This window comes from Euprymna scolopes, chromosome 7, assembly GCF_053919585.1.
Source record: "Euprymna scolopes isolate OS-2025 chromosome 7, ASM5391958v1, whole genome shotgun sequence".
Classification (NCBI taxonomy): domain Eukaryota; kingdom Metazoa; phylum Mollusca; class Cephalopoda; order Sepiida; family Sepiolidae; genus Euprymna; species Euprymna scolopes.
In genome coordinates this window covers 156,796,875-156,824,626 of record NC_136488.1, presented here as the reverse complement: position 1 = coordinate 156,824,626, position 27,752 = coordinate 156,796,875, and the positions used below count along the sequence as shown (strand labels likewise).

Below are 27,752 nucleotides of genomic sequence, written 5' to 3'. Positions count from 1 at the left end.
TTTTTACAAAGGCCCGGATGCCACTCGAGGATAAAGTTTAATACGTATACAGTAGTCAATGGAAACATGTAGCAATCGTTAGTAATGTAAATTTGGTAAACTGGATTACTTAAGAGGTTGGCTCATCAAAAATTTGTTTACATTGGACTTGAAGCCGACCATACTGTTGTCAGTTGGAAAGCAAGAAAATGGAATAGAGTTTCACAGGCGTGCAGATCTAAGAGAAGCTTTGTTCATGGAGTCTACGTTTAGGTTTAGGAACAGATAAATACCGGGGGGAAATATTGATAGTGGTTTCAGGTAGACAGTATTTTTCGTGAAAGTCAGACCGGGGAGGCATAGATTGGAGCGAAGACGAGCACTTGTCATTAAAATGACAAAGCAGAGACAGGCTCGCAACGTCTCTTCTGTGGGGAAAAAGGTTGCTGGGAAGAGAAAAGGGCATCGTCCACTTGGCTACGAAGTTTATTTTGAACTGTCAAGGCAGGACAAGTTGTTTTTAGCCAGATGTGGCAACAGTACTCCATTTTTTTTTTTTTTTTTTTTTTTTTTTTACAAAAGTAAAATTTGAATATAGCTTTACAAATAACAAACAATTTTTTAAAAAACAATTTGTTTAAAATCTGGTTTATTTTATTAAATATATCAAATAAATCTTAAAATAGTTTTATAAAACCGGATAACTGGCGAGTGTTGCAACGCCGCACATGTTCTTCTTGTTACGCACCATCTTGATGTAACCGTTAATTCCCCATTTTTTACCCCAACTGAAAAGAAATCAAGAGATCAATATAAATAAAACAGCAAATGTATATATGTGCATCACTCTGCATGTAAAGATTTAATCCATAAACTCTTAAATTACTGGTCACATAACACTGAAATTAACAGGAAATTGTTGTCATACACCAAGGATAGTTTATAAAGAGTAAAATTATTTGGATTGATGAATAATACGTACATGAATGTCGACAAGTTGACAGGCAAAAATGTTCATTTCAGCTTGTTGACATATTTCTATTACTTTTGTGCATGAGCAAATTCATTCATAGCTTGAAGCGGTTTAATTTTAAATCTTATTTATCTGTCGACAGTTCAAACGGCAGGGAACGCAGCTACAGCGCTAACTGTTTTTGGTTTTGCTTCTAGCCCACGGCACCCAAGTCTTTTTTTTTTTTTTTTACTTTTGAAATTAGTATTATATATTAGGTACAATGTTTAATGCAAAATTGGCTCTGTAATAATAAAGACTAAATCTGAATGAATTAAAATATATTTAAGACCGGGCAATTATTATTACTTTCAATGAACATACCGTTTTCAAAACATGTTACAAGTCCATTTGTAATATTGAATGCCCCTGTAAAATTTCAAGGAGTGACCTTAGCAAGTGGTTGTCTGGCGACAAACTACATGCATGGATGAAAGCAAAAATAGGAGTCACATGATATCCACGAGTAGTTAGAAAAAAGATTTTCGGTAAAAGAGAAACTGTCTACTTGATGATGGCTTTCGGTTTTAAAGTCGGAAATTAACAAACGACTTTTATCAAAAAACAGTCCGTCATTTTTTTTTACTGCTTAGGTTTTGTTGGAAATTTTGATTATTTTAAATATTGGATATTTTTGAAAAAATAAATAAAAATATTAATTATAAAAAATAGTAAACTAATAATTTTAAAACATTTAAAAAAAATGAACTATCTAAAACATATTCAAACAAAATGTTCCAATTATAAAAAAAGGTTTTATTTGATTATATGTACTAAAATAACAATTTTCATTTATAAACGAGTTACTTAAATCCCGAACATTCTAACCAATAAGGCTTTCCAACCGCGATACAATGTGATGAGAAATTCACGCCAAACAGCTCAGCAACCATAGTCAACCGTAATAACAATATTCAACAAAAAATTAAACTTGCATTTATTACTTAGATTAGACGGCTTGTATTATTTTTTTTTAAAGAGGCCCAGCCAAAAAGGGAGCAACAAATAATTATTTAACAATAAGTATTTAATTATTATCTACATATGCATACGTTTCATATTTGCGGGGTTATCAGTGTAGAAATACTGTTAAAAACGATGCGTGTGTATTTGTGTCATACACTCACAGCAGTTTCGTTGTATCACTAATTCTAGTATTACTAGACGCATCAAGTGTATTCACGCTGAGATTCGAAACCCGAACGCCAGGTAACATCAACAGTGTCATGCGCTTAGTTCCCGATGCCGACAAATTCGCCAACTTACAGTAGAAGATATTATAGCGATATATGTATTTTATTTGTTTACATAGGTTAACCGTAACGCGGACAAAAACTAAGATAAATCTATTCTTTTATAGAATACTAGCAGACCGCCTGGCGTTGCCCGGTCGTAAAATGTGCAAAAATATATTTTAATTAATGCAAATTTCTTATAAACAGAAGTACGGTAGATATTAAATGTAACTTAACGTTAAAGTCCTTTAAAAACATTACGAAAAAAAAAAAAAAAAAAACCAGACATGTGCATGCGAGTATCTTGTTTTATCTAAACATTTCACTTATATATATATATATATATATATATATATATATATATATATATATATATATATATATATATATATATATGTGTGTGTGTGTGTGTGTGTGTGTGTGTGTGTGTGCACACTCCAGCTGTGTGCTGTGATCGAAATCAAAACTTAAAGACAGTGTGTCAAGTACGATAACTATTAGACCAGCTTCCCATGATCCTTAAAAAGTGTTTTAAAAACCTACTTATTCTTAACATAGGAAAGCTGACCGCGCATGCGCAGTCGTGAGACAGTTGAGAAATACATAAAAATCCGAGGAGCCAAATACCAATTTTTCAATTTTGACCCCTTAGCAACTCGTTTTTCCGGATGAAAACCGATTAAAAAGTTTTCCACACGTCTGAATACCCTATATACCAAATCAGATTTCAAGTCTGTAGATCAAAAATTTGTTGAGTATATAGGTTAAGAAGTGTCCTCATACACAGATTCTGACTTTTATTGATATATAGATTACTGCACTTAATGCAAAAAAAAAAAAACAACAAACAAACAAACAAACAAACGTTTTCTTTACCGGAGCGCTCAATCATAAATATAAACAAATACATGCACGGATGTTCGTCCGTTAGAACAACGAGGAACATTTGATTATCATGGAGAGATGACGAAAGGCGGTGAATTGTGGAACAAGGGTTGCGCAATCGATAACCACTCCACCCCGATTCGGTAATGCTTAATTCCAGTGGCAAGGAGAAACACAGGATTACTGGAAACAATGCCCAGATAAGTAAAGAGCACATACAGCACCTGGTATTCCCAAATGGTCACCCATTTTAGTACTGACCAGGCTCAACATTGCTTAACTTCAGTGATCTAAGGGAAAATGGTGTGTTAACGTAATTAAGTCGTATCAAAACTGTCATAAGCATACAAAATAAAAAAAATGGTATGTCTTTCCCTTAGTGGGGGCGGGGGGGGGGTAATCATAGAATAAACTAATAACGAAAATACACATTTAATAATAATAATAATAATAATAATAATAATGATAATGATAATGATATATAAACGGCTATATGCTTGTCTGTACGTTGATCTATTTGTCGGTCTGTCTGTCTCCATATTTTCAAACTATCTCCATGAAACTAAAAGTCGTAGAGCAGTGTTAGGGGCCTCAAATGATTGGATTTTTACGGGCCGTTCTTTTAAGGGTCAAAAACGGGTAAAAATTGAAAGAACCGTTATGCATTTTGTACATTCATTTTAGTTTATTTTTAATCCGACCATATGCGCGTCACATTGGTACAGTGGTAACGTCACCAGCTTTTAATGCTACAGTTTCGGTTTCGATTCTAGCTGATGGCATCGAAATATTTTTTTTTAACTTTTGAAATCACGACTCTATAATAATATATACAAAATCTGGACAAATTAAAATATATTTAAGCGTATTTTATGACTGGGCAAAGCCCCCCCCCCGCTAGTAAACATAATTTGCGTATTTCTATTAGAATATGGTTTGTTCTTACCTGTTCTTTACAAGCCAATAGTCTTTTCCGTTCTCAGTTCCGTATCCAACCAACAGAACACCATGATCTAAAATGACGCTACTACAGTCCGGGTTTTCGTATACACCATCCTTGTATTGGTGAAATTTGACGCCGCTGGCATCAATGGCGATTGAGATTGGTCCAATTGTGGCCACGGCCTTTTGTAGGGCTTTCTCACTGTGTTTAATATCAACATAGTCAGTCAGCGAAGTCACCACCTTCTTACGATTGAACCGGCATATATCGTCCTGAAAATAATAATAATAATAATAATAATAATAATAATAATAATAATAATAAACTGTTGTGATAACGAAAGCAAAGGTTATCGAAAGAGGTGGAGAGTACTGGAAATTTGGGGAGACTTGTTGTCACTCAGACTCCTGGGAACACCGCAAGTTGTTCTCAAAGGACAATCTTTGATGATGGCTTGTGTGAATAATAATAATAATAATAATAATAATAATAATAATAATAAATGGGAGAGATTGGAATCAGAGGGATGATTAAGATACAACGGATAACAATAATGAAAACTGCAGAAATATTAAAAAAACACTTGAAAGCGGAGACTAACACACATGCGCCGCAGGCACAAGCCGGACATATAGAAACGGATACAAAGGTAAAACACAAAGGAACATCACATGGAATCATAAAAACTGAAACTGTATAATTTAAAGTTACCCCCTGCCCCCTTTTTGTGTGCGTGTGTGATATCATAAGTGAGGAGGGTCAAGGAGGAAGGAAAGACCGAGGAGGGAAAGCACTGACCAGACCTCCAATGGATGAGTGCGAAGAGGACTGAGACCTTGGGGAGGCTTATTGCCAATCAAATTTCAGTGAACGCCAATGTTCGTTGCCAGTGAGAAACCAATGGTAAAAGGCTGTTGCAATAACGCAAATTCATCTGCAAAGGTTATCAAAAGAGTTCGAGAATACTGCATATCTGCGGATTTATTGTCACTCAGACTCAAGGGAACACCAGATTGTTGTCAGCGATTAATCTCTGATAATCTGTGTGGGAACTCCAAGTAAGTACAAATAAGAATACGAAGAAAAATAAGAAGAAGAGGAAGAAAAAAAAGAAGAGAATAAAAAAATCTTATATTTGCTGCTTATGAACAGGCACTAAATACCAATGCAATCAATAGAAACATCTTTGGGAAGGATTGCTCTGATAAGTGCAGGCTGTGTGGTGTAACTCTTGAAACAGTGTCACACATTGTTAGTGTGTGTTCTATACTTGCTCAAAAAGAGTACAAACGTTGCAATGACAAAATCTGCCCAAATCTACATTATAGGCTGTTGAATTCAAGTGGCGGAAAAGTGGTTCAAACATCACCCAGAAGCCGTGGTGGAAAATAAGGACGTTAAGAGACTCTAGGATTTTATGGTTCAGCGTGACCGAGAGATAAATAACAGGAAACTGGATATTGTAGTTGTGAACAAAAATAAATGCCAAATTATTGATGTGGCTTGCCTAAACGAGATCAACATCTCCCCCCCCCCCAAAGAAACTACGGAACTATCAGAAACTGAGGGTGAAGATTGCTAAGTTTTGGAATAAGAAAACTTCCATCATGCCAATCATCATAAGTGCGCTTGGCTCAATTCCAAATGATCTTGAGAAACAGTTAAACTCCTTGGGAATCAAGTACAACATCACCGTACTCCAGAAGTCAGTTCTGCTTGGCACAGCAAACATTCTATGCCAGGTGCTTTCAGTTTAACTGACTCTTTGACTACGCTCACTAGCTTTGGTGTAAATGTCCACTCATGAGCGAACAAAAAGATCAGGTGTAAAACATCACACCACTGTGAAGTTAACGAACATAAATAATAATAATAATGATAATAACAATAATAGTAACAATAATAGTAACAATAATAGTAACAATAATAATAATAATAATAATTAAAGAGATCTCGTGGAAATTCCACGGTGCTTTCTGCACCAATCTGTATAACTGATTGTTAATATTTTGAAATAAATGTTCCTAGAGTTTAATACTAATAAGAAAAAAAGTGACTCTTATTCCGTAAAAATAATTGTCGTTGTTAACTAGCTTCGCAGTTTTAAAAGAGAACGCACCCTAGCTTCATAAGGATAATCCTTCTCTGATTCAATTCCTCCTTCAGCTTTCATGCACTTAAAAGCATCATCCATTAAACCTCCGTCGCAGCCACCACTTCCTGAAATGATTGGAAAAACAATTTAGTCAAATCAGAGAAATTGAATCCTCAAAACAGAAACATAAAAACAAGATTTTATTGATACACAAAAGAGGACTTGCTGATATCAGTCTTTTCCCCTATACATAATTTAATCACAAAATATTCTTAAGTTTTGGGATTGAGTTATATTTTAAATAAATCCATTCCAATTGCTGTAATTAGTCGTAATTTGCAATTTACTCACAAAATGACGCATCTCTTATTAATTATACTATCACTTCCACACGTTTTCATTGGGTATTAATTGATACATTGATCTTACTTTATACGGTGCCTATCACTTTCGCTTCTCTCTCTCTCTGTTTGCTAAGAATCGAACGTTAACGTGTTCCTTAACCCTCTGGGGTCGTGGGAACGCTGCATTATTTCATGCAGCGTGTCTTGGGCAAGAATAGCTTGGCGGCGCCCATTCCTCTTCAGACTCCGAGCACATACAGCACCTGGCATTACTAAATGGTCACCCATTTTAGTATTGGCCAAGCTCAACGTCGCTTAACTTCGGTGATCTAACGGGAACTGGTGTGTCAACACGATTATGCCGTATATAGAATCGAAGATATTAAACTAAAGATTGGAACAGTCTATTACAAACAAAAAGAAATATAACCACAATTAGTAATACCGTTGAATTCGTAGCTCGTTAAATAGATAGGTAAAGATTGAATTTCCTTTTTTTTTTTTGGTCGCGTGCAAGTGACACTGTAAGTCGGTCGGTCTGTCGGTCCGTCCGTAACACTTTTGTGCTTGGCCTTTTTGGTTAAGATCAAAGGTCTGTTATTAATAGATGCTGTTCTTAGCCTTTTGGCCAAGATCAAAGTTTAGTATCTGTTCCAGCAGATACTGCAAGTAAAGACCATATGTGAGGGCAGCCCCACATATAAGACCTTGGTCAATGTAGGGGCAACCCTTCATACCAATTGTCACTATCCAGCTCCCCTACTTCCCGGGGAGTTGGTCCCCATTTCCCTTTCACTCCTCACATTAAAAATCGGCCTTGTGCCTAATTTGCTCGGTGGGGGAGCAAATAAATACCATTTTCTTGGCCTTTTGGCCAAGATCAAAGTGTAGTATCTGTTCTTACTGCATGCTGTACTTATGTTTGTAACTTTGTTATATAAAGTGGGGGATCACTTTTCTGTATTAATTTAATGTAAAATGATCACCTACTTTACAACCAGTCAGTCTTAAAGCCATTCAAGTCATTCTCCAGATCATTCAAGTTGTTTTTGAAGGATTCCAGTTATTTTTTAAGCATTCAAGTCATTCTCAAGTTTATTAAAGTCATTCTAAGTCATGTACTTTTTATTTATTTAAGTCATTTCAGCCCATTTTTCGGTCATTTTAGTTTATCTTTAAGAATTTCATGTGAATCCTACATTCACGCATTCATTTATTACATGAGAGCACGGGACTAATGGCTATCGGCCTTGTTATTAAAACAACTGCCTTTACAAATAAGGGTTTCTGAAATAGGAAAAGTGGAGTTTGTAAAGCTGAACTTAATGTGTAAAACGAAATGACACTTTTTCAAGTCTATATATAAAACAATAGATGTATATGTCTCTCTGTGTGTAAATATTTAACCATTAAACTCTTAAACTACTGGTCACACAGCACTGAAATTAACGAAAAATAGTAATCATTCACGAAGGATTGTTTATAGCGATTAAAATCTTTGTTTGGATGAATGAATAATGCGTACAGACATATATCGGCAAGTTGAAATCTTCATTTCAACTTGCCGACATATTTTTTATTTCTTTCTGCGCATGCCCAAATTCAATTAATTTCTCCAAGTCGTTTAATATTATATATATATTTTTTTAATCTATTTCTCGGTAGCTACATCAGTAGGAGACGTGATAGAAGTCTTTTGGTTTCGATTCTAGTTGATGACACTCAATTCATTTTTTAAAAACTTCTCCAAATCACCGACATATATTAGGCACAATATAATAATCAACATGTCTGTCTTAAATGCGAAATCTGCAAGAATTAAAATATCATATTTAAGCATATTTTACGACCCAGCAAGGCCGGATGACCTCCGCTAGTAAGTAAATAAATTTTCGGCAGAAATCGATGTAGATAAAAAGATAAAAAAAAAATAAAAAATAAAAAATGGCGTTCAAACTTACCACAGTTAGACGAGCAATCCATCAAATCTTGTTCGGACAAAGCCACCAATTTTCCAGTTTTCTTGAAATACTGCCCTTCCAGCGATCCAGTTGCAGAGAAAGCCCAACAAGAGCCACAGCTTTTCTAAATCGTAATAATAAAATAAATTCTCATAAAACCAAAAAAATGCATAAAGAGAAGTTTTTTTTTTATGCGAAAGTAATTTTTACTATTTACCTCAATAGAATTCTGGATTCTACAGGTCGAATTTGTAGTATATATTAAATTGTTTTTATCGCCAATATGTAATTAAAGCAAATTAAATTATTTTGAATCATTAAAATTAATAATGACCCATTCATTTATGTATATTTTACAAACCAGATCCGTTTAAATTCCACGGAAATAGAAATATATTTAATCAACAAATATGGTTTTATAAAGCTGATATTTTTCTGGATAGCAAAAAAAAAAAAAAAAAACAACAAACAAACAAAAAAACAAACCTCCCCCAAAAAACAGTAAAATGCAGCAAATATGAGTTTAACATGTCTATGAAAATAGTGTCCATTGTATTTTAAATATAGAACTGATCCAAATGATATGGCTGAATAAGTACCAATACATACCTAAAATAATATTGTGCTACGTAGTTCAATACAAATACTAAAATCACTTTGTAAAAAACAATCTTTAATTTACTCCTTCAGTTCAGCATCTTTTGGCAGACAATGTTACTTTTTTCCCCGGTTTCTTTCGAACGTTCCCTTTTGACGTAAGGTTTTGCTGACTTCTTTCTTCGGTGAAGAACCGATACACGTCGAGATAAACTACGAGTTTCTTTCTTACACCATTACAACAATGACCCTATATTCGTATGATATTCGAAAATGATGCTCAATCAAAGGGAGGTCACTCTAATATGCTTGTCCAGAGTTGCACTTTTTAAAGCCAAATTTCGAGAATTTGGCCTTTAAAAATTATGTTTAGCCTTTTTTCAAAGCGTAACGTACGGACAGACTAAGGAAGGAACAAGCAGAATATTATATGGATTATCTTTTATGCCTGAATTCATATCTGAAAACATAAATCTACGACGTCATGCCAAAGATGTACTTATTTTGTTACGGTAATGCTTTAATTTCTAATTATTTAGAAAGTTCAAATCAGTTGGTAGAACTTCAAGAAATTTCGGTTTCGAGTTTTCGGTCATGACATCAGCTTTATTTGTTGGGAAATTATTATTTACTACAAGAATGGGAATCTAAGAATAATGGAATCTTCTAGCGCAGCCAATAGGAATAGCGGACGATGGCTCGGGAGGTATTAGTAATTATGTATAGGAAGGCTATGTTTAGTCTATGTATCTAATAAGCAGTTAAGAGCGTTGAAATAAGAACAGCGTAGGAAAATGAAGAGTATACGGTGTATAGTGTAGCGGTGGTAGGACTTGATAATCAGAGAGAAAAATAGGATCTTTTTTCTCTGTAGATGTGGCGATAAAATATAAGATTTAATTATAACGAATAAATGTGTATAAAACGGCGTAGTAAAATAACACGGTGGTTAAAGGTTTAGATATAATAAATTTGCATATGGCATATGTTATCTGCAATTTGGTGCAGAGGGGAATTTCTGCAATCAAAATATTATATATAAAAAATATAATAATATAATATATATATAATATACAGGAGGATTATTGCAATATACTCCATTTTTAAAAGTATTTTGCAATGCATTTATCATGTTTAAAAAATTGTGATTGATGGGAAAATTGTGAGGGACAAACGGACAAAATTTCTAGGAAACATCGGCAATCCTTTTCGCGAGAAGCGTGTCGTACGAGACACTAACATTCCAACTCAAAGACAATTTTTCGTTGAAGTTACCGCAACCGTTTTAACTATGGAAGACTATAGTGTAACAATTTGCATTCAAAATAGGGACCAGTTGATATTTTTCTCTTCGACAAAATATCATTTATTTATATAAAAAAAAGTCAGTTTTTAGTATAGCATTATCATTCATATCCATGTGAGATTAACCTGTAGCTGTAATTATTTCTTATGTGTGGAGAATTGGATGTTGTGTGGAAATTGGCTCAGCATGAACCAAACTAAGAAATTTACGGTCATAGCTAACGGAATGAGAACAACCTATCCCCATTGATTTAATAAAGAGTCTGTTCAAAATCTTATATAGATTCTCGACTTCGACATAAATGTTTCAGAGTTCAATAAAATGCACCTGAAGAAGGTCGGAGCTTACATCGGCTTAAATAACATCTAATACAAGAATAGTAGTCAGAAAAACCCAAATAATATAAAGTATTCATCCTTATCTAAAAGAAATCGGAAAAATAATTGTATTACGGTAGTATTACGTAATAATAGTGTTACTCCGAGTTTTGTTTAAAATCAATAAACACTTTAAATTATGTTATTAAAGGTCTTCCGTAGATATAATTAAAAACCTATTGCAATAAAATCTTGAGAACATGAAATAACCGATGCAGCTGCACTCATATTTTCTTATGTATATAATTATAGATTGGAGAGTTCTTATTCAAAAAAAGGTTAATCAACAAGGGAGGTAACTTACGAAAATACTTATTGTTGCGATTCGCTATTTAATATATATTCAAGTTTTTTGTATTGAATGAAAATGTGAAACGATTTTTACCTGGTTTTTGACTTTGGTTACGTAGCCTTCCTTTCTCCAATCGATTTCCTTCGGCAGGTCGTCAGTATTTTCGTCCACAAACTCCACAGAGGCGTTCTGCATGTGATAGCGCGTTAACCGCAAACCGTTCATAACTTTATTAAACTCGTGAGTCATCTGAAAATAAGCAAATATACAAACATATGTTGTTTAACAATCTTTCCCTTTTAAGTATGATAAAGCAGAAGAAAAAAGTATAATCTTCATCAACACAAACAGTGCCATGCCCCCCCCATCCCTTCCGGAACTGAAAATTAAATAAAAGGATAGATTGGCGCTGGTAACAGATAAAAAGGGCGAAGAAACCAAATATTGAACAAATAACTGCTACAAAACGATTGTTATGAAGGACAGCTGAACTCTATCGTAATGTTATAGGTGGAGGTCATGAAAACAAATTTATTGCCGATTATGCAGTAGTAACCAAGAAAAACGGGAGATAAACAAATATTGAACAAATAACTGCTACCGAACGCAAGAAAAGTTACTTTTCTACCTATCTGCATGTTTTTTTTGGGGGGGGGGGAGGAATAATAAAAAAAAAAAAAAAAAAAAAAAAAAAAAAAAATCACCGAAGTTGATTGATGTCTTTTTTTGCTTTGTGAGTAAACAAACGAAAAAAAGAATATGCAGCAAATAACTTAAAAAAGCGCAATTAAATTTACTAATTGAAAGAAGAAAATGATGAAAAAAGTAATTAGATTTTGGTGATTTCTAGAAAGCCGACGGCAGCCATTTTGGATTCTAACTGCGACGACATCGTATATGGAATAAAAACGCTTTAAAATACTTAAATATTCAGGTAGGTAGGAAGTAACTTTTGTTGCGTTTGATAGTTATTCAATATTTGTTTGTCAACTTTTTTTCTTAGTTACTATACTGCATAATGGCCAATAAATTTGTTTTCTTGACCTTCATCTACGGCAATGCGATAGAGTTCAGTTGTTTTACATAAATAACAATCGTTTTATATTATATTTCATTAGATAATTATGTAATAGAAGAGATTGTCGGAATGAAAGGATTATTTTCTGGTGCGTGGTATGCAAGAAAATCTACAGGCATTAGAGACAAGAAAATAATATCGCACTATTCACGGTGTCCATAAAGTCCATGTGCAATTTTAAAATGAATTGTTCCAAAATCGAAGTTTTGTTTTGTTTTACATATTTCTATTGCAAACAAAGTTATGAATATTTTAATGTGCACACGGACTTTATGGACACCCTGTATATCACGTTGATTCACATGTTTTTGCTGGTGTGTAGAAGAGGCATTTTAAACGACTGTAATTTATTTTTATGTATGTTATTACGTAAATACATCACCATGATTAATTTATAGCTTTTTTTTAGATTATCAAAGCATCATTCATATTTTTATGTAACATTCTCGCCATGTTGACCCGAAAACGATCTTTTTTAATTAACAGAAATGGAGTCATCTTCCATCATGATAATGCTCATCCTCACACAGTACCACTGATCAAAGATCGCCAGGAAAATTTGGTTGGGGAATCTTGCCCCATCCTGCATAATCTCGTTACCTAGCTCTCTTGAATTATCACTTATTTCGAAGATTGCTAATCAAGTTAGGTGACCTTAGGTTACTATCATTATAACAGAACGGATATAAGCGCGTATGAAAATAGCAGCAGCAGCAGATGGAGGGATGGCAAGCAATTGTATTAGCAGCAGGAACAGCGTTTGAACGCGTATGCAAATTGGCAGGTGTGCTTAGGCTTGCGTCTGAAGAAATAAAAAAGGATACCAGGTCGTCGGGGAATAAAAAAAGGATATGGACATGTAAAGTTAATGGGCCGGCTGTGGCCAGCATGCGGTTGAAAGAAAGGGAAACGCCTCCAAGTTAGATGGACATGTGGCAGCGAGAAACTTTTTAGAAGTGGTGTCAAGACGGGAGAGTAAAGATAATAAATGCTCTTGTTAAAAAAGGAAAAATGGCGACCCGGATTTTTATTGTTTGTTTCTGCGATGCAACGTTACGTCATGAGGAGATTAAACATGAGTTAGGTTAATATTTCGCATCAAAACCTAAAGAATTTTACAAGCAAGGTATTTATAAGCTCGTTGACGGATGGAATCAAGTTGTGGAGAACAAAGGTCGTAATTGTTATGAATAAAGATTTGAAAAAAAAAAAACAAAAAAAAACGTTAATCATTTTCAAGATGAAATTTGAAATCAACAAACTTCCTTGCACCAACCTAATATTACCAAATAGGTGAAATTGAATTTTCGCAACGAAAAGTTGACGGTAGAATCTGACGTCATGTGTCGTCAGTACATTGGCGCCGATGCTAAGGTAAAAAACGTTCCTAGTTTGCAAATAAATAAATAAGTAAATAAAATAAATAAAAATAAAATAAAAAAGAAAGAAAGCAAATTACTACTCGTTAGCTTATTGAGTAACCAACAGGGAAACCCAACGTTGCTCTCGAATGAATAAGGATCAACAAATGTTCCAGATTTCTAATATTTTTATTGTCATCGAAATCGGTAAAATCAACCATTCGTCAATCAGATTAATCGATTGCCTGCTCTAACCAGGAATCCACCGCGGTGCACCGAGAGGAAGCTTCACATGCTGCACAGTGACTTTTCCCACAATTCATTGTAATTTACATTGCACTTTAGAGAACTTACTGTTGATTTTATGAATTATGTTTTATATAATGACTGAATTAAAATTTTAAATCCAAAATTAAAGGAAAATGGTTAAATTGTGCTCTAAACAGAAACATTTATTTTGAATGCGCCCCTGTCTTACCAAAGAACCTACTGTTGATTTTATACGCCGGGTCCTTCTGCTTGTGCGGTGATAAAAATTCTCAAATACATTTGTGATGTTAGGCTTTATAAAGTATTAACTCACATTCTGACGCCATCTTAGGTGCGAAAATTCAATTTTACCCTAGATATTCTAATCGCATCTCATGAATTCAAAAAAATGCTTACTTTTAATAAGTACACATTCTAGTAAGATGGATATATTTAATCAAAACAAGAAATAATATGACACCGCATTAAAATATATAATCATAAAAGTAAATAAACTCTACTCTATAATAAAGTCCAATGTATATTTATTTGTATATAAATAAATATTTAAATAAATTTATCGTACAAAAGTTAACGAATAAAAAAATAACAACAAAACAAACAAACAGAAAACAAACAAACTGCCGGTTTCAAGTGTTTCGTGAACAGCAAACAACCGCCCACTGTCTTAAATGAATTAATGAAGAAATCTTTCACTATTTCCATAATGAGATATTTTCATTTTTATGATTTCTTTCAATATAGATTGATCATTTTTTATTTAACTTTTCAGTTTGAGACGTTTTTCCTTGTTTTAGCTTCACATTCAGATTTTATTTATATGAATATTAACAGGGAGACCCGACGTTGTCCGGGATTGAATGAGGACCAACGAATGTTCCACATCATGTTTTTTATTGTCATCGAAATCGGTGAAATTGCCGTTTTTCAATCAAATCGATTGATTGCTTGTTCTAGTTGAGGACTCACCACGATGCAAAGGGAGGAAATTTCACAAGCCTCCCTGCAGTGATTTAATCCATAATTCATTGTAGTCTACATTGCACTGTAGAGAACCTACTGTTTATTTTACGAAATTATTCTATATATTTTCATATATATTGGCTTGAATTAAAGTTAAATACACAAATATCAGGCAACATGGTTAACTTTTACCCTAAGCAGAAACATTCATTTCAAACGCGCCCGTCATATCAAAGAACATACTGTTGATTTTATACGCCGGGTCCCTCTGCTTGTGCGGTGATAAAACTTCTTAAATGCACTTGTGATACTAGGCTTTATAAGGTATTAACTTTGGTCAAAATCAAATTGTTTCTTTTTCAAGCGGATTTTTCGATTATCGATTTTCGATACATATTAGAGGCATCCCGATACAAAACCTATCTAAGAACACTGCCAGACACAAAGTATAGTTGTCTAAAATTTTATAAAAACCGGCCAAGCCGTTTCAGAGTCCATAGGGAAAGAACTCACAAAATGCGATTTATATACTAATAGAGATAAATACTATTGCAAACACCGGCAACTTATGATTGAGAGCGTACACTCGTTATTTAAATAAAATATAACAGAAAACGAAATATAATTTGGTTCAATCCACCTTATAATAAAGGAGTAAAAATAAAAAGATTTGTAAATTATATTTTAGGATAATTGATGCATATTCTTTCAAATAGTCTATTATCATTAGTAATACTATTAAAATGTTCTGTCGAAAATATGTAATATTGTGAAGATTAGTCACAAATTATTTACAGTAGAATGTTTTTCGGCATATTTCATTGCTTTCAAACAACTTTTCTCTTTACTTAAAACCTTGTTTTAGCAAAAAATATAGCATTAAAATAAGTTATAGCAAGCTTAGTCGTCTACGCGAAACACTTACAAAACAAGACGACCGAGAAAAGAAACATGTCCAACATACAAATAGATTTAAAAAGGACATAACTCCACTTTTTTCCATTTTGAAAGGAGTTATTCCAATGAATCCTTACTGTGTCCATACAATAGTGCTTAATAATAAAAAAAGATATGTATATTTAATTGGTATACATTTTTGTTTATGCACACATTGTAGGTAGAAATATGTAATAAAATTGTTTATATAATAAAAAAAGCTTTATACACACAATATATATATATATATAGTGGAAATGGTAATTAATAAAAACTGAAGAAAGTGCTCAATACCGTTGTAGAGCAGATATGAGTTTTATTTTTTTATTACCGCATATTTCTGTTAAGTTACATTATTGTTTCAGCTACTTGGCTGTTTTTTTGGCCGTCTGTAGCATCCTCAGACTTTTACAGAAATGTTCGTTCTCTCATCCCAAAATAGCGAACATTTCTGTAAAAGTTTGAGGATGCTACAGACGGCCAACAAAACGGCCAAGTAGCTGAAACAATAATGTAACTTAACAGAAAGATACCGTAATAAAAAAAAATAAAAAGTGTGTGTGTGTATATATATATAAACTTATTATATAGGCTTTATGAATTAATATTACCAAAAGATTACATTCTCAACTTACCATATCCGAGTATTCGTTGAGGCCCAACCGATAGGAATGATAACCCATATCACTTTCACTGTTGTGTCTATTAATTTCCTGAAGGTTTCTTTCCCAAATCATTCGCCTGAAAAATAAATAATCAGTAAAATATATTCTTAATACAAATGTTATTTTTAATTCGCATCGCATTTACATTTTGACGATTTATCATATAGCGTTTAAGTATTTTCATTTTTAAATTATGCAATAAATGTATCTATATGCTAATTTGATTATAATATGTAATAAATATAATTATTTGGTACTCATGCACTTATTGATCCGTGCTGAAATAATAATGTTATTGTTTAAAAAGCAATTTTTAACATGGGAAGGGGAGGGGAGAGTGTTTTGTACCTACTCTGTACTTACAATTGAATAATAAAAAAAAAAAACAACTTTAATTAAACTTGGAAATACGATTTAAAAAATAGCGCGGATCAGTAAGTGCATTAGCACCAAATTATGGAATGGGCCTTATTCAGATGTTAAATCGACTAAAATACGAATAAAATAAAAAGGGGGAAGAGAGAGAGAGAGAGAGAGAGAGAGAACGGTAAAATTATAGATTATAATTTTGGTTACAGTTGGAACTATTTGGGGAGGGGTACCCATTCTGTAAGTTTTTTTTTCGTCCCTACTCTTTTCGTATACTAGTGTTTCTACAAAAATAGTTTTTTTTTTCTTTCAAACATATCCTTGAAAAAGTGGTCTGACGAAAAGCGCTTCGGGTTTTATAAGTTCGTGATTCTTATAATCGACTTATTTATTTTACCCAATTGTATATATACTTTTCCGTTTATTTCCCCTCTTTTCATGTTTTTCGTATATTAGTCAATTTAACATCTGAATAAGGCCCATTTCTTCTTCACTATTTTAAAATTTTGACATTCCAATAAAAATTTATAAACCAATTTACATGGTCGCGACACTTGACATGCTAATGTTTCAGACAAATGGTCGGTTAAAACCAGAAATCCTCGTCGGGCGACCTAATAAATGGTTTTCTACAGAAGAATCCAGTCCTTACAACCCCCCCCCCAAAAAAAACAAAAAAAAACCCTTTATTTTTTTGATGACAGGATTCTTCTATGGAAAGCAACCATTTATTAAGTCGCCTGACGATGACTTCTGATTTTAACCGACCATTTGTCCGAAACATTAGCATGCCCGGTGCCGCAACCATGTAAATTTGTTTATATTAATAAAAATATATCTTGCTCTTCTTTTATTGAGCACGCTTAATAACCTCGTTAAATTCATCAGTTATTACTCTGGAATACTTTAATCATATAAGCTACACAATAATCTAATATCTGTAACTGCGTTCCAGAATATATTTCGAGGAAAATCATCTTGGTCAAATAGTGGGATTTTCAAATCTCTTGAAAACCGGGTGAACTGGAAATTATGTATTGAAATTATGTATTGAAATTATATATTGAAACTGTCGCAGTGAATGAATATCGCTACAGAAAATCGAATAAAATTATTTTATTAATTTATATATTTTGTAATTTAATATGCTAAGCGTGTTTTTCAATTATCATTTGTCTATATTACTTATTTTAGTATTTATTTTTTTTTTTTTAAATTATTCTAACTGTAGGATTATTTGTTCTTTGCTATACCCTGGCGAGAATGCAAGAGTTCAACAAAAAGTCAAACCAAACCAAAAGAGACGAAATGGTACTTGTTTCTATTTACTTGCCTCCCCACGAGGGCAGAGTTAGACACAAGGTTGGTTTTTAATGTAGGAAAAATCCAGCTCCCCAAAAAGGAGCAATTTGGATAAGAACAAAGATAAAAATTGTCTCAGTCATGAAGGATTTCTCCTCAACCGACCGAAGACAGAAAAGGCAAAGTGTAGCATCAGAACAGATACTACACTTTGTTCCTAGTCAAAAATCCAAGTGCAAGTCATACTTGTTATGCATAATTTTTTAGGTGCTAATGTACTTAGTGATCCGCGCTATTTTTTAAATCGTATTTCCAAGTTTAATTAAAGTTTTGTTTTTTATTCAAGTGTAAGGTTAAAGTACAGAATAGGTACAAAACATCCTCACCTCCCCATGTTAAGAATGGCTTTTTAAATAATAACGTTATTATTTCAGCACGGATCAATAAGTGCATGAGTACCAATTTTTATTTATTTATTTTTTTTGGAACAGGTTTATTTGGATGCTTCCTTTTAAACCATTTAATAATAATTTACTTTTAACAGATTGCATGGATTAAAATCCAAATTTGTTGTATAAATATGTTGCAATGAGTGGATATCGCCGCTGCAAATAAAAATAAAGATTATTTAATTTATCAAATTTATGTTGTGCGAGTATGTGTGACGGGAGTGGAGGCGTAACCGAGTTTACATACTTAATGTGTTATCCATAAAAAAATTAATTTTTATATGTTTTTGTTTAAATAATTACTGAAAAATGTATCGCTACAATTTGTTACAGTTTGATTAAAAAAAAAAAAAAAAAAAAAAAAAATGGCGATGTTTAATGTGTAACGAAACAATATAAATGCAATGAATACAATACCTGGCAAATTCAATCACTTCTGTTTTGTAATTCTTTTCGAAAGATTTTTTGTATTTTCCCCATAATTCATCCAGCGACTCGTTCACTTTTAGAGAATGTCTGGTACGCGCGGCGCTGAGAGCGACCAGAGCAAGAAATAGAATAATGGCTTTCATAGTGTTGTCCAAACGAGGAAATGATCTGAAACCTGGCATGATTAAAAGACGGAAGAGATAAAATACATTAAGTTAAAATACAAGGAGAGTTTAATGGGGTATTTATTACATTTAAAATTATTTGCTTAAAATCAGAGAGAGAGAGAGAGAGACAGAGAGAGAGAGAGAGAAAGGAGAATGTAAGCAAAAATAGAAAGAAAAAAGAGAAACAAGGTTTTGTAAGAAAATGGAAGATAAAAGAAGGGAAATTGGTAAAGAGAGTATTAAAAGATGAAAACGATTAAAAAAAAAGCGGAAAATAAGCTTTAAAAGGGCAAAAGAACGGAAGAAAATGTTAAGTTAAAACACAATAAAGAGAATTTAATGGAATAATTATTTAATTACAAATTGTTTACATTAAAAGATAAGATTAGATACATGGAGAGGGAGGGATAATGTAAGAAATAAAGTGTAAATAAAAAGATGAAAGGACGAGAATAGTGAGTCGAAATCACATATTTATCCATCCAAAGCACTTCCGGTTTTGAAAGTTCTCTAAAATAAAAGAGTTTAGTTAATTTAAAAACCTTGCCTAAAATATAACTTAGAACAAACTGATTCTTATAGAAATAATTAATACTGCACTTACTGATCCACGCTATTTTTTTAACTCGTATTTCCAAGTTTAATTAAAGTTTTATAATATGTTTTTTTTTATTCAATTGTAAGGTTAAAGTACAGAATAGGTACAAAACACTCTCCCTTCCCCATGTTAAGAAGGGCTTTTTAAATGATAACGTTATTGTTTCAGCACGGATCAATAAGTGCATGAGTACCAAATATTCTTTATAGATATAATAAATAAGAATATTTGTAAATTGACTTTTAAAATATGTTAAAATATGTTTAAATATGTTTATTGGCATATTTTAAAAAAAAACATGTTTATTTACAGAAACATTTTACAGAAATAATGAATATTGAATGTAAAATACATATTTAAACATAATAAAGTAAAATAAATTAAATTGATTTGAAATTAGAATTTTTATTTAAATAAATGGAACAGAAAATGAATAAATATTAACTTAACATGATTCAAGAATGTGAATTTTCTACATATAATAAATTTAATACAATGAACGTAATTATTGCACATATAATTAATTTAATACAATAAATAATAAATACTGAATATGGCGGCAAGAATCGTAAGGGAACGTAATATTAGTGGAATATCCAGGGACGAAATTAGGCGGGGTCTTTATATTAACTAACTCCGAAACCAGAAAAAAGAAGAAAGAGAAAAAGATCCCAAAGAAAAATGTCTGTAATAATAAAAAAAGAAACGGGGGGAAAAAAATAAAAAAAATATAAATGTAAGAGTTCATTAGACCACCGGAAGAAAGTTCTGGAATATCAAGGGCGTTTGATTTCTCTACAATATTTTCAATATTAACTCATGTAACGGAGTAACATCGTCATTCTACATTAAATATGTAATATGTTATTTGGATTAATCGCACTACTGTTCTCATCTTCAGTATCGGTTTTACAACGTTTCGGTCGATGTAACTTCCGACCTTCTTCAAGTGTATCTTGTCGAACTCGCGAATGTTTCTGTCGAATTCAGGACGGAATTTCGAACAGAACCCCTCATTGTTCGCAGTGGTTAGAGTACTCAGAAAAAAAGCAATTGTTAAAGTGATATTCTATTGAAGATTGCAGGTTCAATCCTCAGTAGGGGCGATCGAAAAATATAATTACGAATTACTTAGGACCTCTATTCAGTTATGGCTGACGGAACGAGAGCATGTTACCCTCGAGGAGTGAATAAAGGGTTTCGTTCGAAATTCCGTCCAAATTCCTGAGTTAGACAGAAACATTACCGAGTTCGACAAGATACACCTGAAGAAGGTCGGAGGTTACATCGGCCGAAACGTTGTGAAAATGATACTCATTCGAAGAATCCAAATAATACGAATAACCAATCCTTATCTAAAAAATTCAGAAATGTCATGTTATATGTAATATTACAAAGAATCATATTGCGTAATATTGCTTTTTTTTTAAAAACCTATTTTCATACAAATATGAAAGTTTCGGTTATAGACACGAACACTCCATTATAATAAGATGTATTGCCTTTGTAATGGCAATCATTCCTGATCATGGTATTTATCTCTCTCTCACAATGAGAAATGTGACACAAGGGTCTGAAAGTGTGATTGAAGAGTCAGCATACCCGAGGAGGAACACTCTGATCAGCAAAACAATGCCTGGATAGTCCCGTCGGCATTCGTCGACAGGGGCGCCTCAGGCGATTAACAATAAACTCATCTTTTCTCAAAGAGAAAAAGGCAAATCCTGGGGAGGGGTGAACCTTCTAGAACTGCACAAAACCAGCAACACATCGCAACCAACAGCGAAAAGGTCATTTCAGAAGTGGTCTAGGCTCTGTTGATTTTGGATGCCGAAAAAAAAAAAAAAGAAACTTAGCGGCGCCTAACCATTTCTGTCTTTTTTATCCATCGAATACACGCAAAACAAATATCACGTATTAATAGGACCAAAAACAACGAGAGTCCAAAGCGATACATAATGGGAAGAGAATCCAATGTTGTCTAAGTAGAAAGGAATAACATCACATATAGAAATCGTTTACTTTAGTTTAATGAGGACATTAAAAAAATGAAAATATTGAAAAAAAATTATACGTACCCGTATGTAAACTTTATTCCATAATGAGTACGCACAATATGATTTTTTTCAATATTTTCATTTTTAATATCTTTATTAAGCTAAAAAAGTATCAGAAATGCAGTAAGACATATTCCCGAGTGCGTACTACTGTACTGAAGCAGCACTCACCATAAGCAAGTTGAACCGCCTTCTTCCGAAGGAAGAAGTTTCATGGGAATATAAAATTTTACAAGCGGTCCCTAGTCACATGTATATCCCGTCAGGGTAGATGACGACGTTAGGTTTTTGTAACTCTTGCAAGGAGGTGGCGACGTCCTCCTACATACAGCGCATGGTATTCCTAAACAGCCATCCATTTGGAAATGACCAGGCTCAACGTTGCTTAACTTCTGTGACCCAACAAGAACCGGTGCGTCAACGTGATTATGCTGTATATGTTTAATATGAATGCGTGATGAACAATTTAAAGTGGGAACAACATAAGATATTTCTTCGCAGAATTTGATTTTTTAAGTAAAACCAAAATCGAAGAGACATTGCAAGCCTGTCTCTGATCTATCGTAATTTTCATGGCAAGAGCTCATCTGAGCTCCAATCTATGGTCAATCTTTGTCAAACTGCCTGCATATGGAAGTCTGTTCCGCTGGCCTTCTTTCCAGTCGAATAAAATATGGCAGTCTTCAAGTCCAATGTAAACAAGTTCTTGTTGAGTGGCCCCCTTAAATAATCCAAATTCTACCTGATCTATATCATTAACGATTAGTATACTACAACCCTGTGATTAACCCTTATCCTTGAGTGGCATTCTTGATAAGTGGTAACTTCTTTTTAAAAAAATAGCGAAAACATGGCATCAGTAAATAAGAATATGTATATAAAAGAAAGGATTTTTCTTTTAAATAAAAGAAATACATTAATACATAAATAAGCACATAAAAATAATTTTTGCTTACCTTCTGGTGTATCAACGTCTGTTGTATCAACTGGATGGAATCATTAATTGAATTGGGTTTTTATACAGTTTTAAAGTAAACACAATACACTAAACAAAACAAATGAAATGAACTTTGATTAATGAAAACCAAAGTTGATCTTTTTTATTTGAAGAATGACCATTGAAAAAAATGTATAAAGTCCGAATAAACACCGTTGATGCTCTAAACAATTATAAACAGACAATCTATTTTTAGATATTTTTCAGTGAACAAAAGAATGACAAACACAGAAGGAGTGTTTATTATTTCGATCAAATGTCATCGACATAATCACGGGACCTGTTGTAATTTTAAAAACCAGAAAACCAAATACTTATGTAGTACTAGCGGGGCAAACCCGACGTTGCTCGGGATTGAATGATGATCAACGTATGGTTCTACACTTTAAAGCAGAAACATTCATTTCGAACGCGCCCCTGTCATATCAAAGAATTTACTGTTATTTTTATATGCCTGGCCTTTCTGCTTGTGCTGTAATCATGGTCTGAATTAAAGTTTAAAATGAAAAAAATCAAGTATCATTCTGAAATTTTGCTTTAAACAGAAACGTTCATTTCGAACGTGCCCCTGTCATTTCAAAGAACCTACTGTTGATTTTATATGCTGTACCTTTCTGCTTGTGTGATAACAAAGCTACAAAGCTTCTTTAATGCACTTACGATATTAGGCTGTATAAGGTGTTCACTTTGGTCCAAATCGCCTGTTCCTTCTTTTATTGGATTATTTTTCGGTTATCGATACTAATTGAAGACATTCCAATACAAAACTTATTTAAGAACACTGCCAGATACATAAAGTGTATTTGTATGAAATTGCATAAAAATTGACCCAACCGTTGCGGAGTTTACAGGGAACTCTCTCTCTCTCTCTCTCTCTCACGCGCGCGCGCACACACACACACACACACACACAGTTCCTTTTATATAATAATAGAGACGAGCAGGGATACTCGACGTTGCCCGGGAACGAATAATAATGAACGAATGTTTCAGACTCATATTTTTATTGTCATCAATGTCGGTGAACTCACCTATTTTTTGATCAAATCGATTGATTACCTGCTCTAGTTGTGGACCCATTGCGGTGCACCGGGAGGAAGCTTCACATGCTTTCCCGCAGTAACTTAGTCCACAATACATTGTAGTATACATTGCACTGTAAAGAACCTACTATTGATTTTATAAAATTATTTTTTTTTATATATAATGGCTTGAATTAAAGTTTAAAATGCAAAAGTCAAGTATCATAGTTCCATTGTGCTCTAAGCAGACACACTCAATTCGAATGCATCACTGTCATATCAAAGAATCTACTGTTGATTTTATAAGCCTGGCATTACTGCTTGTGCGGTGATAATGGCTTGGATTAAAGTTTAAAATGAAAAAGTCAAGTAACATTGTGAAATTGTGCTTTAAACAAAAACATTTATCTTCAGTTTCGATAACAATAAAAAATATGGGAGTTTCAAACATTCGTTGGTCCTCATTCAGTCACAGGCAACGTCGGGTCTTCTTGCTAGTATATATGTAAAATGAAAATTAAAACAAACATATATTTATCAACGGTCAGTTTTCTTTCAAGACTTTCCTAGGATGATTGATTTGAAGAGATAAAATACAAGTACAATATTTGAAAATATTTGGTTCGTTTGTGATGCGAAAATGATGTTTTTTGTTGTTTTTTTCGAACGAAACATAGCCGTTAGAATTCAAACTATGTGATGCGTTTATGACATGAAATGAATGTTTTTTTTTCATACGACATGTAGTCGTTAAAATTTAAAAGATGTGGAGCAATTTTGACGTTAAAAAAACATTTTGACCTTTTTTACAAACGAACCATAGTCGTTAGAATTACAAAATGTTTGATGGTGCTTTTTTATATTACCTTTTAACATTTTATTATCAACGCTATGTACAAAGTTTTGTTGCGAATGGGTATGAAATAGTAATCTGACTTCAGGTTATGTTCTGTTAATAATCAGGTGTTGCCTGGGTTGAATGAATAACATCACGCATAAAAGTAAGAAGTATTCTCGGATACGTACATAAAAGTAAGAAGTATTTTCGGATACGTAAATAACAAGCTTAAGAAAAAAACAAAAAACAAAACAAAAAAGTTTATTTCACATAATACCACAAGGGTGAGGGGCTGCTCGGAACACCGTCTTCTGCCTTAACAAGGTTCACATCGGGCTTCGAAACCTAGTAGGTGATATTCGTTATCTCCTCTCTGCAACCTCTTTCTCTAAGAAAAGATGTTGACAGTCGATCCCTATTCTATCTCTATTTTTATGACAAATGCTCGACTTAGTTCCAATTTATGCCCCCCCTCCCTACAAGACTTTCCGGGCAACAACTCATCTATTTACAGCCACTATCAACAATTTCTTACATTCTCTATATGTGCCTAAATCTAAACGCAGATTTCATGAAAAAAACTTTTTCCTAGAACTACCCGCCTGTGGAACTTTGTATCACGGGCTTGCTTTTCAGCTAACTACAACATAGTCGTTTTCAAGTCCAATGTAAACGAATTTTCATTAAGCTTCTCCCTTAAATAATCAAATTACAACCACCACTACCGATCACTAAGCTGTTGTCTCACCAACCACCGGACATTCAACCCTTATTCTCGAATAGTCTTCAGGTCTCAATAAGTGGTGTCTTCCTCGTAAAAAGATACTTCCAGGTGACGAATTCAGAGTATCTGAATGAGAATGGGAACGGTGGGCCGAAATTGCCCACATAGAATTTTAACAGCAGATGTCGTGCTTGTTTCTCACCGGGCATAGATAGTAAAACTGTTTTTATTTTATTTTTTTTTTTTTTTAGCAATCAATTTCCGGTGCGAGTGGAAGAATTGGCCTCAAGGAAATTTCAGTACTAAATTTCTGAGACTGGTGAATGTAAACACATTTCACTGAAAAGAAAAAAAACAGAATGAAGAAACTAAATGATTTTATTTAAATAGAGAAATTGTTGGTTTATTTTGTATTTGTGTGCAATCTGTATCCTTTCGGAACTTCTACACAATATCAAATGAAGTGCGTTTTTAAAACCTAATCCTAAACTAACTCAAACCTAACCTTAAATTAACCTAAACTCTAACCCTAATCCAACCCTAAACTAATCCTAATAAAACCATAAATTAACACTAACAAAAATCTAACCCTAAATTAACCCTTACCCTGACCCCGACCCTAACTCTAATCTAACCTAACCTAACCTAACCATAATTTAACCGTAACCCTAATCTAACCATGAATTAACCTAATCATAATCCAACCCTAAATTAACCCTAATCATAATCTAACCATGAATTAACCCTAACTCAAATCTAACCCTAAATAACCCTAACCATAAATTAACTGTAACTCTAATCCCCCCATAAATTAATTGTAACCCAAATCTAACCTTAAAATACCCCTACCCCTAATAACTATAAATTAACTCTAACAATTATCTAACTATAAATTACCCCTAAAAATGATGTAAACTTAAATAAACCTAACCCTAATCTAACCCTAAATTTACCCTTACACTAATATAAGCATAAATTAACAGTAACCTAAATCTAACCCTAATTTAACTCTAACCATAAATTTAACTCTCGCCATGAATTAACCCTAACCATAATCTAACCCTAAATTAAACGCAACCTTAATCCAACCCTACGTTAACTCTAACCATAATATAACCCTTAATTAATCCTTACCATAATCTAAAACTTAATTAACCCTAACCCTAACTTTAATCTAACCCTAAATTAACCCTAATCATAACCATAATCTAACCATAAACCAACTGCCACCTAACCCTTTTAAAGATAGATGAATAGGTCAGAAAAATTTTTTATTTTAAAGTCGCAAAAGTAATAAAGGTATTAAAATATTATGTAAAAGTCGTGATTTGATCTTTTTTATTGATAAAAAATAGCCTCCTAGAAAGTGACAGCACCTATTGTATTTTTATATTTCGGTAAATGTCGAAACAAGCTTCGGATTTCTCCGGTCGGAGTTGGAACTGCTTACGTCACGACATACGTCACGTATATAGATACCTATTCCGAAAGGCACAATATATAAAAGAATCTGTTGTTACATTCATCGAAAAATGGCTACTAGCATCATGGCTGACGTAACTTTTCAGAAATAAGCATGTAAAGCTTTCAAATTATCAGAACGTTTTTTTTTTTTTTTTTTTTACACAGTGATCACCACTTATCAAGGCCCGGAAGCCACTCAGGGATAAGGGTTATTGCAAGTACATTACGTTAGTGAGGAGATTTGACGGAGTGTTTACTTAAGGGGGCGGTTCATTAGGAATTTGTTAACATTAGACTTAAAGACATCCAAGTTGTAGTCCGGAGGGAAGCAGGCAGACGGAACAGAGTTCCACAGGCGTGCAGTTCTAAGAAAGAAGCTTTGTTCATGGAATCCGCGTTTTGATTTAGGCACAGATATAGAGTGGGGGAAATTTTTCACAGTGGATTCAGCTAGACGGGTGTTTTTCGTGAAAGATTGGCGAGGGGGGACCAGGGATTGTTCAGACGAGCACCTGCCATGAAAATAACGATAAAACAAGGATAGGTTCGCAACGTCTCTTCTGTGGGAGAGGGGTTGCAGGGTAGAGAAAAGGGCATCCCCCACTTAACCACGAAATCTATTTTGTACTCTGTCAAGGCATGATAGTCTGTTTTTGGCAGCTCCTGCCCAGATATGGCAACAGTATTCCATCCTTGGACGTACTTGGCTTTTATATAGATAGAGAATTGCATCAGTAGTGAGATATCTTCTGGAGCGGTAGAAGGATCCCACCATCTTTCCAGCGACCTTGGCAACAGACTTGATGTACGTGTTCCATTTCAGATCAGGAGTAAAGGTCAAACCCAAGTTTATGATGTCAGTGTACAATTCATGATTAATAAGATTTTCGTTTACTTTTCTTATTGAGGTGAAGTTTTTTTAATTGAGGTTGCGTCGAAGTTTTATGTTCGCCTTCAACTTTAGACAAACAACACGTCAAACTCCCGTAATCAGCTTTAAGATTCATAAATTATAGGTACATTATTTTATTAATTAT

The 27,752-nt window shown here is 33.4% G+C and overlaps 1 protein-coding gene and 1 pseudogene across 1 annotated transcript; one reads left to right on the top strand and one right to left on the bottom strand.

Annotated features, from left to right (window-relative positions):
- Window positions 1–611: 611 nt before the first annotated feature.
- On the bottom strand, window positions 612–22,782 carry LOC145280094 (cathepsin L-like peptidase). The gene is made up of 8 exons (XM_080131818.1): window positions 22,627–22,782; window positions 18,837–19,023; window positions 16,270–16,375; window positions 11,120–11,275; window positions 8,455–8,578; window positions 6,174–6,274; window positions 4,058–4,326; window positions 612–767 (listed from the first exon to the last, which is right to left on the bottom strand). The coding sequence occupies exons 2-8, from the start codon at window positions 18,989–18,991 to the stop codon at window positions 668–670; spliced, it is 1,011 nt and encodes a 336-aa protein (XP_079987944.1). The 5' UTR covers window positions 18,992–19,023; window positions 22,627–22,782; the 3' UTR covers window positions 612–667.
- LOC145280499 (U2 spliceosomal RNA) lies at window positions 7,348–7,511 on the top strand (annotated as a pseudogene).
- Window positions 22,783–27,752: the final 4,970 nt, after the last annotated feature.

What these genes read in the sequence shown, in the direction of transcription:
- LOC145280094 (XM_080131818.1), bottom strand. Translation starts at nt 18,991, where the DNA reads ATGAAAGCCATTATTCTATTTCTTGCTCTGGTCGCTCTCAGCGCCGCG. An exon ending in GGATTGCTCGTCTAACTGTG is followed by an intron (nt 6,275 to 8,454) that starts GTAAGTTTGAAC and finishes CAATCATTTCAG; the next exon opens with GAAGTGGTGGCTGCGACGGA. An exon ending in TATTGGCTTGTAAAGAACAG is followed by an intron (nt 768 to 4,057) that starts GTAAGAACAAAC and finishes ATTTCTTTTCAG; the next exon opens with TTGGGGTAAAAAATGGGGAA.